The 12668-nt window shown below is 47.1% G+C and overlaps 1 protein-coding gene across 3 annotated transcripts in view; it reads right to left on the reverse strand.

Annotated features, from left to right (window-relative positions):
• The window catches only part of SYCP1 (synaptonemal complex protein 1), a 433751-nt gene that overhangs the window by 216543 nt on the left and 204540 nt on the right, over positions 1–12668 (reverse strand). For all 3 annotated transcript variants that reach the window (XM_075850715.1, XM_075850716.1, XM_075850717.1), the window contains exons 11-12: positions 9363–9471; positions 2244–2338 (exon numbers count right to left, since the gene is read on the reverse strand). In XM_075850715.1, the coding sequence (XP_075706830.1) occupies positions 2244–2338; positions 9363–9471 (204 nt within the window). The remainder of the gene's footprint in view (positions 1–2243; positions 2339–9362; positions 9472–12668) is intronic.

Raw genomic sequence — 12668 nt, forward strand, 5'->3', positions numbered from 1 at the left:
TTACCATTGCAGCGGCGTCACCGTTGCAGACGTCATCGTGCCGCCTTTGCAGAACCCGTGAAGACTAGAGACCACACCTAAAGAAGATGGCGCTGCATCCGTGAGTGTGTCATTGCGCCGCCTTTGCAGAACCCGTGAAGACTAGAGACCACACCTGAAGAAGACGGCGCTGCATCAGTGGATGTGTAGGGCTGTGTGGCATCATCTACAGGGAGGCTGTGTGGCATCATCTACAGGGGAGACTGTGTGGCATCTACAGGGAGGCTGTGTGGCATAATCTACAGGGGGCTGTGTAGCAACTACAGGGAGGCTGAAAATAGTGTCTAGGTGAAGATGCGACCTTCCTTGGCTATTTTCAGGGGGCTGACAAATGAAATCCATCAGTTTTTTTAACGGTCATGAAAAACGAATGAAAATCGGATGTCAAACGGACATTAAAAATGGACTGGAAATGTATGAAAATTTGGTGACACACTGATGCAAAATGGCCATAAAAAACTAACAGTTGATCAGTTTTTAATGGCCATTTTTTTTCACTGTCGTGTGAATGTAGCCTAATATATTCACACGACAGTGAAAAAAAACTGGCAATTAAAAACTGATCAACTTTCAGTTTTTCATGGCCATTTTGCATCAGTGTGTCTCCAAATTTTCATCCATTTCCAGTCCGTCTGCCCGTTTTTAATGGCCGTTTGTCATCCATTTGCCATCTGTTTTTCATGGCCGTTAAAAAAAAACCGGATGGATTTAATTTGTTGGTTTTATTGTCCAAACCGCCTGAACACACCACAGTGCCCATGTAGATAGTGCTACAATGACCATGTAGATAGTGCCCACATAGTGCCACAATGCCTACTTTAAATAGTGCCACAGTGCCCACATATAAAGTGACATAGTACCATTGTGCCCACATATAGTGTCAGTGCCCTCATAGTGCCACAGTGCCCATATAGATAGCACAACAGTGTCTCCTGTAGATAGTCACACCCCTATATAGTGCTACAGTGCCCATGTCGATAGTGCCACACCCCTGTAGGTAGAACTAACCCCCGATGTAGATAGCACCAACCCCCACTGTAGATAGCACCACCCCCACTGTAGAAAGCACCCCCCAGTAAATGACCCCCTGTAGATAGCACCCACACATGTAGATAGCACCCCCACATGTAGATAGCGGCACCCGCTTAGATAGCTTGACTGTAGCTCGCTGTAGGAGCAGAATCCCTCTGGCTGGGGATTTCACTCCTAGAGGGAGCCCCTGATGTCTCTGTCCATATATGGACAGTGACGCCAGGGGCTTCTCCAGTAGCAGAATCCTCTGGCGAGAGCGTTGGCTGGGGATTCCACTCTGGCAGGGGATTCCAGAGGTAGCCACTGACGTCACTGTCCATATATAAACAGTAACGCCAGGGGCTTTCCAGTAGCGGAATCCCCTGGCTAGAGCGTCGGCCAGGGATTCCGCTCTTTCAAGGAGCTACAGCGGCACTATGTAGAGGTGGTGGGGGCCGCTATCTTCAGGGGGGGTCACAAGGAGACAGGAGTCCTGGCCAGAGATCTTGCGATGCTCTGGCCGGAGAGTCCACAGTTGAAAGCCCGACATCACTGTCCATATATGGATAGTAATGTCAAAACCTTCCCCGGGCTCAGCGCTCAAAGTAGCAGTGTGTGCAGGGAATCCTCGGCCGGGATCAGTTTTTACCATCCGTTAGAAGGATTGATTCATAAAAAATGGACGGTAAAAACGGATTCATTGACTTCTATGGGAGCCATGTCATATTTTTTGACGGCCAGTTTTCACGAGCCGTTAAAAAAAACGGCCGTGTGAATACACCCATAGAACTCTATTGTTCTGAAAACGGCCGTGTGTCGGCCGTTACGAAAACGGCCGTCGCACGGCAATTTGTCACGGTCGTGTGAATGTAGCCTTATGCTATATATAGCACTCACTATGTATAACATTTTTAGTGACAAAAAGATGATTATTTGAGGACCTCAAGAGGATCAGGCTGACAAAGTATGCCCTATACGTCGCAGATTTGTATTGGATTTGTGCTGCGAATTTCGTCATTTGCAAATCCACAACAAAGCCCTGGCAAAATCTGCATGGAGCACATGAACTCACCCTTATAATACCAATCATTGCATGGTGCACTTATTGCTATGGTTTCGTACACAATCAGTTTGGCACATTCTTCTTATTATACACATTGTTTTATAACTGCAACAACAATTTTAACTATTACCTTGGTATTCTGCAAAGCCAAGTTAGTGGATTCTAGCTGGGAGATTTTTTCATCTGCTTTCTTCTTATGTTTCTCCATATCCGTTTGACAGTTGTCTACAAAATAATGACAAAGCAGTTAAATTTCTGTGTTAGTCATTATCTACAAACTATTACATCTACAAATTCTGAAGAGCACTTTTATAGAGGTCGGCCATTTATATCAATAAAGATCCTGCTAAAACCTTACAATGTGATTTCTCTATCTCATCTGTCATTACTTACATCAATCTTCGGCTACAGTATATCTGAGCAAAACTGCACAGTGTACTAATTCAGGGGCATTGCCTTCAAACTGTAAACAAAATCACCTTGTCGATTCTATCTTTCACAATTTTCTGTAACAGTAAGCTTAGTTCCAAGGTGTCTACTATTTTGCCAGGCCACACACCTCTTAGGCCCTGTTTACGCAGTATTTTTTGCAGGCAGAAAAAAAATATGCCTCAATATAATATTAATCTGCATGCATTTTTTTCTTTGCGTTTTTTGCCTGCGGCCATTAAATCTAATGCAAGAGCCGCAGGCAAAAACGCTGCAAAGAACGCTCAGAAACTAGCGCCGCTGTTTTTTTCTGCCTCCCATTGATTTCAACGGGAGGTCAGAGGAGGAAGCCGCAGCGAGAAAGAACAGCTGCCCGGAAAAAAAAAAACACCTCTGCCTCCCATTGAAATCAATGTGGGGCGAATTTGAAAATTTGTTGGCGCGGATTCCAACACGGTTTCCGTGTCAAAATCAGCGCCGAAAAACTCTGTGTGAAATGATTTTTAGAAGCTTCTAATTGTAATGGCAGGGGGTAGGGAGACGGACAAGTGAGCCCTAATCTACCCGCCACTCTGTCCCTGCCTACTTGCAACGACCCGCCCTAGGCGACGGGGTACAACTGGGCGGCGGTCCCTGCGCTCAGTAAGTGCACGACAAACGCGACAAACATACAAAGGAACACAAGCAAGGAAAAGGGGCCGTTGCCCACGGCAACACCGTGAGCAACCAGAGTGGTGAACGAGCCGAGTCAAGCCAGGAGTGTGCGAGGTACAAAACGAAAAGCAGAAGAGTAGTCGGTAAGCCAGGGTCTGTATGGAGCAGGATCAAAAATAGGAGCTATAGCTGGGCCAGGAAACCACAAGGAAAGAATCACAAGCACCGAGGGACAGGAAGTGCAGGCTTAAATAGACCGAGGGCGGGAGCTAGCTGAGTCTGGCCAGGTTACAATAGGCTCTCCCACTCCTAAGCCTGCCAGCCTGAATGGTGGAAGCAGGAGTCAGTCTCAGGGATGTATTCTCAGGTGCTGACTGATTAGTTCTGGGAGTTAACCCCGAAGCTGTGCCTGGCAGATCCTTTACAGTACCCCCCCCTTTTATAAGGGGCCACCGGACCCTTTCTAAGTGGACCTGGCTTACTGGGGAAACGCAGGTGGAACCTCCTGACCAATACCCCAGCGTGAACATCCCGGGCGGGTACCCAAGTGCTCTCCTCGGGCCCGTATCCTCTCCAATGGACCAGGTACTGGAGGGAGCCTTGGACCATCTTGCTGTCCACAATCCTGGCCACCTCGAATTCCACCCCCTCCGGGGTGAGGATGGGAACAGGAGGTCTCCTCGAGGGAGCCAAGGACGGGGAGCAGCGTTTGAGGAGGGAGGCATGAAACACGTCGTGTATCCGAAAAGACGGGGGTAACTCCAGCCGGAAGGAGACAGGATTGAGGACCTCAATGACCTTATACGGCCCAATAAACCGGGGAGCAAACTTCTTGGACGGAACCTTGAGACGCAAGTTCCTAGACGACAAGCACACCAGATCCCCGACCATAAACAGGGGGTTAGCAGAACGTTTTTTATCAGCCTGAGTTTTTTGTACGCTCTGGGACACCTCTAGGTTTTTCTGAACCTGGGCCCAGACTGTGCACAGTTCCCGATGAACGACCTCTACCTCGGGATTGTTGGAACTACCAGGTGAAACGGAGGAGAACCGTGGATTAAACCCAAAATTAAAAAAAAAAGGAGAGACCCCTGACGAGTTACTGACCCGGTTATTAAGGGAAAATTCGGCGAGGGGAATGAAAGAGACCCAATCAAATTGACAGTCAGAGACAAAACACCTTAAGTATTGTTCCAGAGATTGATTAGTCCTCTCCGTTTGGCCATTGGTTTCAGGATGGAAGGCAGAGGAGAAGGACAGATCAATCCCCAACTTCATACAGAAGGCTCTCCAAAACAATGAAACAAATTGTACCCCTCTGTCCGAAACAATATTGACAGGGACCCCATGGAGACGCAGGATGTGTTTGACAAACAAGGTAGCCAACGTTTTGGCGTTGGGTAGTTTCTTGAGGGGCACAAAGTGGCACATCTTACTGAAGCGGTCCACCACCACCCACACCACCGACTTGCCTTGGGATGGAGGCAAATCGGTGATAAAATTCATGGAGATATGTGTCCAAGGTCTCTGGGGAATGGGCAACGAATGCAGTAAGCCCGCTGGTCGGGACCTGGGAGTCTTGGACCTAGCACAAACCTCACAAGCGGCGACGTAGGCCTTAACGTCTTTAGGCAACCCAGGCCACCAATAATTTCTGGTAATGAGGTGTTTGGTACCAAGGATGCCTGGATGGCCAGATAGTGCGGAGTCATGATTTTCCCTAAGTACCCTTAGCCGGAATTGCAGGGGAACAAACAGCTTGTTCTCAGGAAGGTTCCCGGGAGCTGCACCTTGATCAGCAGCAATATCAGAGACTAAATCAGAATTGATCGAGGAAATGATTATACCTGGAGGCAAAATACAAGCAGTATCTTCCTCCGAAGGAGGGCTGGCCATGAAGCTACGCGACAGTGCATCAGCCTTAATATTTTTAGACCCAGCCCTATAGGTAACCAAAAAATTGAATCTGGTAAAAAAATAACGCCCATCAAGCTTGTCTCGGGTTTAGCCTCCGGGCAGATTCTAGGAAAACCAGATTCTTGTGGTCGGTAAGGACCGTTACCTGGTGCCTAGCTCCCTCCAGGAAGTGGCGCCACTCTTCAAATGCCCATTTAATGGCTAAGAGTTCGCGGTTGCCAATATCATAGTTACTTTCAGTTGGCGAAAACTTCCTGGAGAAGTAGGCACAGGGGCGGAGATGGGTGAGGGACCTGGTACCCTGGGACAAGACAGCCCCCACTCCCACCTCAGATGCGTCAACTTCCACGATAAATGGCTCCATTTGGTTGGGCTGAACCAGCACCGGGGCCGAGACAAAGCACTTCTTAAGGACCTCAAAAGCCTGGACAGCCTCAGGAGGCCAGTGGAGGAGATCAGCACCTTTGCGAGTGAGGTCCGTAAGGGGCTTAGCGATGACCGAGAAGTTAGCAATAAATCTCCTGTAATAATTAGCGAACCCCAAAAAAACACTGTAACGCCTTCAGGGAGGCAGGTTGGACCCATTCCGCCACAGCCTGAACCTTGGCGGGGTCCATGCGGAATTCATGGGGAGTGAGGATTTGACCCAAAAATGGAATCTCCTGTACCCCAAACACACATTTTTCGGTTTTGGCAAACAGTTTGTTTTCCCGAAGGACCTGGAGCACCTTCCTGACATGCTCAATGTGGGAGGACCAGTCCTTGGAAAACACCAGTATGTCATCAAGGTACACTACCAGAAAAATCCCCAGGTAATTTCTCAAAATCTCATTTATGAAATTCTGGAAGACCGCAGGGGCATTAAACAACCCAAAGGGCATGACGAGGTATTCGAAATGGCCTTCGGGCGTGTTAAACGCAGTCTTCCACTCATCCCCCTCTTTGATGCGAATAAGGTTATACGCCCCCCGTAGATCCAATTTAGAAAACCATTGGGCCCCCTGAACCTGATTAAAGAGATCAGGAATCAAAGGAAGGGGATACTGGTTCCTTACCGTGACCTTATTCAGGCTACGGTAGTCAATGCATGGCCTAAGACCACCATCCTTCTTCCCCACGAAGAAGAAGCAAGCACCTACCGGAGAAGAAGAGGGACGAATGTAACCCTTGGCCAGGGATTCCTGGATATACACTCTCATAGCTTCACGTTCGGGACAAGAAAGATTAAATATCCTACCCTTAGGAAGCTTAGCTCCTGGTACCAATTCGATAGCGCAATCGTATTCTCTATGAGGAGGTAACACTTCGGAGGCCTCCCTAGAGAAAACATCAGCGAAGTCCTGAACAAACTCGGGTAGCGTATTCGCCTCCTTAGGGGGAGAAATAGAATTAACAGAAAAACATGACGTACAACATTCATTACCCCATTTGGTTAGCTCCCCAGTATTCCAGTCAAACGTAGGATTATGCAACTGCAACCAGGGAAGACCTAGCACCAAATCGTACGATAATCCCTGCATCACCAGTGCAGAGCATTGCTCCAAATGCATGGAGCCAACAAGGAGTTCAAAAACAGGGGTATGCTGTGTAAAATAACCATTAGCAAGAGGAGTGGAGTCGATACCCACTACCGGGACAGGTTTAGGCAAATCAATCAGAGGCATAGCAAGGGACATAGCAAATTCCACAGACATGAAATTAGTAGAGGACCCTGAATCCACGAAGGCACTGCCGGTAGCAGACCTACCACCAAAAGAGACCTGAAAGGGAAGCATGATCTTAGTACGTTTCATATTTACGGGAAATACCTGTGCGCCCAAGTGACCTCCCCGATGATCACTTAGACGCGGAAGTTCTCTGGCTGCAATCTTACGCTTAGGACAGTTGTTCACTTGATGCTTGTCGTCCCCACAGTAGAAGCAGAGACCATTCTTCCTGCGGAATTCTCTACGTTGTTGGGGGGACACGGAGGCCCCGAGTTGCATAGGTATCTCTGAATCTTTCGGGGAGGCACGAAGCAACGGAGCTTCGGGAGGCATCATGGGGGAGTCGGAGGAGAAAACACATAAACGTTCACGTTGTCGTTCCCTGAGACGTCGGTCAAGTCGTACCGCTAAAGCCATAACCTGGTCTAGGGAGTCAGAAGAGGGATAGCTAACTAGCAGGTCTTTCAGGGTATTCGACAGACCCAACCTAAACTGGCACCTTAAGGCAGGGTCATTCCACCGAGAAGCTACGCACCACTTCCGAAAGTCAGAGCGATACTCCTCAACAGGTCTCTTACCCTGACTTAAGGTCACCAGCTGACTCTCGGCAAAGGCAGTCCTGTCAGTCTCGTCATAAATAAGTCCGAGAGCAGAAAAGAAACAATCAACGGGGCTTGTGATTATGTAATGGCAGGGGGTAGGGAGACGGACAAGTGAGCCCTAATCTACCCGCCACTCTGTCCCTGCCTACTTGCAACGACCCGCCTTAGGCGACGGGGTACAACTGGGCGGCGGTCCCTGCGCTCAGTAAGTGCACGACAAACGCGACAAACATACAAAGGAACACAAGCAAGGAAAAGGGGCCGTTGCCCACGGCAACACCGTGAGCAACCAGAGTGGTGAACGAGCCGAGTCAAGCTAGGAGTGTGCGAGGTACAAAACGAAAAGCAGAAGAGTAGTCGGTAAGCCAGGGTCTGTATGGAGCAGGATCAAAAATAGGAGCTGTAGCTGGGCCAGGAAACCACAAGGAAAGAATCACAAGCACCGAGGGACAGGAAGTGCAGGCTTAAATAGACCGAGGGCGGGAGCTAGCTGAGTCTGGCCAGGTTACGATAGGCTCTCCCACTCCTAAGCCTGCCAGCCTGAATGGTGGAAGCAGGAGTCAGTCTCAGGGATGTATTCTCAGGTGCTGACTGATTAGTTCTGGGAGTTAACCCCAAAGCTGTGCCTGGCAGATCCTTTACACTAATCCTTTTACTTCCCCCAAAACACAGGCCATGTCTGGGTCTAAAAACCTGAAATATGGCTTTATTAGGAAATCCTTGTTGCCAGCTGGAGACGGATTTTGTTTGTTGCCTACCAGGACAATATCCTAATTTTCTCTCTAAGAATTTGCTTTCCCACCATGAGCTTGTAAAAACTCTCTCGCTCTTATACCGAGTAGTGCCTCTTTCAATGGTCCGAGCTATCTTTTTTTGGAGTACTGCAGATGTGTTGAGGATGGATGTTGACAAAGTTTCTACCATCCTGCTTTGGCCTTGCCAATTGGTGTTTAAAGCACTTAAAAATTGCAGGTAGTAATTGGAGAATACAAGAAAACTTGTAACTGTTTTTAATTCTTTGCAAATCGTGGCTTCCCCTACAGTGTCCTCTGTTCTGTCCAGCCTCTAGTCGTTATTACATTGCCCATTATCTGGTATTCCTGGCTTCTATCTTAGTCTCTGATTTCTGGCTTGTCTTGTTCTATTTGGCTCGTTTACCTGGTACAACTTCTGACTCTGTCTCCCAACTATGCTTTTGTCTGGTACTGGTACTATGTCACTGGTACTGGTACTGGTACTATTTTCTGCATCTATCGGTACAGCCTTGTTTCCTGTCTGACTGCAGCCAAACCACCATGAGGTGGTCAAGTGTGAAAAAAAAAGAAATCCCTAGGACTCTACAACAGTTTAGCCAGCTTCAATCCAATTGTGACACAGAGGTTCTACTAACTCCAGCTACACAGCTACCCAGGTCCAGGTCACAGTCCCTACCTCTGAGTTCTGATTGGGGCTAGGTCTGTACGATTTGCAGCATGTAAACAGAAAACAGAGACCTTGAAAAAAAATTGGTAAAAAACTGAAACACAAAAGTATCAAATTTGGTGTATTTGCATCAAAAAGAATAACGGCTTGAGCCGCATTTGTGCCACTTTGTAAATCGTGTTAGCCAAGTGGGCATGGTTATGGGCAAAGTTTCTTTTCAGCCATATTTATGATATATGATTTTTTAAAGTCATAAAAAGTTGTATCTGCACGCCACCAGCAGGCTGGCGGAAAAAGTAAGCCATCAAAATAAACCAAAAGCATCACACCTTCTGAAATATTAAATGTGACCAATTTTAACAAATTGTTCGTAACATTTGAATAAATTGTAACAAAAAACATGAAAAAAAAACACTAACAAAAAAAAGAATATAAGACTGACACAGAATAAGCCAATACGAATACATGCGGGCCACTGTTGTTGTGAATTCATTACTGATAATAAGAAAACAGTTCCACCTGAAATTTCATTTAGCTCTTGAATTCTGTTAGTGGATTCATTCAGTTGAAACGTCAAGTTCAATATCTTGTTTTCGTTGTCTTCTCTGCCCTGTGTAAGTTCCAGTATCTAATCGAATCACAGTATTATTAAAAATAATGGTTAAAATGATAAATTATTACAATTGTCCAACCACACGTACCTTATGTGTTGGCAGCTATAATTAACCATTTTCTTTGGAGTGAATACACACACAGTGTTTACTTGAATTTTTAATGGCGTATTTTGCAGCATTTTCACACTTTTTTTGGAGGCGCAGATAATCCTTTAAAGGGGTTATGTAGGGATCAAAAATTATTAGCAGTGTGCAGTATGTGAGTACACTCGCTAATATACATTCCGGTCCCCCTGATTCTGAGATTTTCATAGATTTTTATAGCGCCTCTGGGGGATCGGAAGTTTAGTTGCACAGCCTTCTTTGAGGACTATACCACTCTTCATCATGCGATAGGCCCCACGGTACTCTATATACTAGCTGTACTACTGCTTGAACATAGAGTACAGCGGGGCCGGTCACATGACAGAGTGTCATATCGTCATGTGCAACTAAACTTCCGATCCCCCGGCAGTGCGATAAAAATCTATGAATATCTCAGAATCAGCGTGACGGGGACCAGAATGTATATTAGCAATATTGCAGTACACTGCTAATAATTTTTGGTCCACACCTTTAAGGTCTAAGGTAAAGTATGAGAGCCTACATACACAGCGTTTTAAGTCAGTGGCATTTTTTAAGCCTGTAGCGTGTTTTCAAAACACAGTGTGCTCTAGGTATGGCGGTTTTCCTGGCATTTTTTTTCCATAAGCTGCAAAAATGCATGCAAAACAAGTTAGTAAAAACGCTTGAAATGCATGCTGTTTTTTTCTATGCATTTTAAAACACTGAACAAAAATGTGTGTGAAGAAGGCCTAATGGTGACACATACCAAAAAGGAATATGGGATCAAAAACTAAAAAGTTTTAGAATGAATCGAGATACATGAAACTTCTGTCTGATTATTGCAATGATAAAGATGAGGTAATATGGTTCACATGCTTAGGCTGGATTCACACGAGCATATTCAGTGTGTAGAAAGCACAACACCTCCCTCTTTGAACCTCGACAATTTTAGGCTGGGTTCACACGAGCATGTTACGTCCATAATGGACAGAACGGATTTCGGCCGCAAGTCCCGGACCGAACACACTGCAGGGAGCCGGGCTCCAATCGTCAAAGTTATGCACGACGCTAGGAGTCCCTGCCTCTCCGTGGTACTACTGTCCCGTACTGAAAACATGATTACAGAACGGGACAGTTGTCCGGAAGCGAGGCAGGGACTCCTAGCATCGTACATAACTATGATGCTAGGAGCCCGGCTCCCTACAGTGTGTTCGGTCCGGGACTTGCGGCCGAAATACGTTCCGTCCATTACGGATGTAACATGCTCGTGTGAACCCAGCCTAAAAGGTCGAGTTTCAAAGAGGGAGGTGTTGTGCTTTCTACACACGCAGATTACTTGCTGTTCAAAAGGTATAATTTGCATCAATGTATTAACTTGTTAAGCTATTACAATGGTTAATGAAATTAACTTGAAATACATGTGTTGAATTTGAGTTTGAACAGTTAGGGTATGTTCACACGGCCTATTTACGGACGTAATTCGGGCGTTTTTGCCCCGAATTACGTCCGAAAATAGCGCCTCAATAGCGCTGACAAACATCTGCCCATTGAAAGCAATGGGCAGACGTTTGTCTGTTCACACGAGGCGTATATTTACGCGCCGCTGTCAAAAGACGGCGCGTAAATAGACGCCCGCGTCAAAGAAGTGACCTGTCACTTCTTTGGCCGTAATTGGAGCCGTTATTCATTGACTCCAATGAATAGCAGCGCTAATTACGGCCGTAATGGACGCGGCGTTCAAGCGCCTGCACATGCCGGTACGGCTGAAATTACGGGGATGTTTTCAGGCTGAAACATCCCCGTAATTTCAGCCGTAACGGACGCCCTCGTGTGAACATACCCTTATATTCGTTGCTGAGTGAGATCCTCCAGATGCCAAGAGTAATTTGCATGCTTCATTCCAGTGTTAAAACATAAAAAGATATACGGTATCTGATAACTCAGACATAATTTAGTGTCATAAGGGAGAATGGTGTGTTTTGACTAGTTGAAGCAGAACACTTGCTGTCTAAAACGCTACTTTGCATTGAAAAAAGGACCTGATGGTTTATTTTGCCGCTCCAGGGTTAATCCACTGGATTGCAAGTATATGAAATCATGTTTACTGACTGGGCTGATTTAACAAAAAAAGAGCATAACCTGTTTGTTTGCACCTGGATATTCTGCATGAATCGGGACAAAAGGAGTGCTGGCCAGCTGGGTTGTTATTATACGTTCCGAAACACGAACAAACAAGTTATTTCTAAATTTGGTACTTAACTTATGGGTTACAACTAAAGGAGCTGCGTGGGGCTCAGTGTCGACCCAACTGGAGGGGTTCACTCAAAAGCTGTTGGTAACGTCCGTGGTCGCTGACCACGAACTCCTTCCATCCAGAAGACGCCCTTCTCTCCAGAGATGTTTGCACATACGCCCATCCTGTTCCACAGTGACCACTAGGGTGCGTTCTCGAGCTCAGTCCAGACTCAAGAAGCCAGAGCGCACGCATGTGAGAGATTGTGCGGATTGCTCCCTGAGCACCCTGGGCTATAAGAAGGTCTCAGCCCCTTCCTCCCACGCCTAAGCGTTGTTGTCGTATCCTAAGTCTGTCTTGCAAATGGTCCTAGTGTTTCCTGCTCCCAGTGTTCCCTGTTCCTGTATCCTCTAACATGTATCCTGATCTAGTACCGTGTTGAGCTGTTGCCGTGTTGTGCTGTATACCACGCCTGTCCTGCTACTCCACGCCTGACGTCTACCTGCTGCCTAGTCCCAGCCAAGCCTGCCTTGCTACTGTCCGAGCTGCCACAGGTACCCTATATGAACTATAGACTCTGACCTGCGCCCTGTTGGCCAGCTGCTATACCCCCAAGGCGGTACGGCCCTGTGGGTCCACGAACCCTACGTGAGAGTACGCTCAGGCCATGGACCCCGCTGGTCGATCCAAGACCATGACGACGTCACAAGAGATGCGGGCGGATATGCTAGACCTCCGGTCTCGACAGGACCAACTCCTCCAGGCCTTGAACCTTCTTTCTCGCACGTCGGCAGGCGGCACGAGCTGTCGTTCCTCCTACTACACCTCCTGGCAGTACTGTTCCTCAGACTACACCTCCTGGCAGTGTTGATC

This window comes from Rhinoderma darwinii, chromosome 2 (assembly GCF_050947455.1).
Source record: "Rhinoderma darwinii isolate aRhiDar2 chromosome 2, aRhiDar2.hap1, whole genome shotgun sequence".
In the NCBI taxonomy this organism is placed as follows: domain Eukaryota; kingdom Metazoa; phylum Chordata; class Amphibia; order Anura; family Rhinodermatidae; genus Rhinoderma; species Rhinoderma darwinii.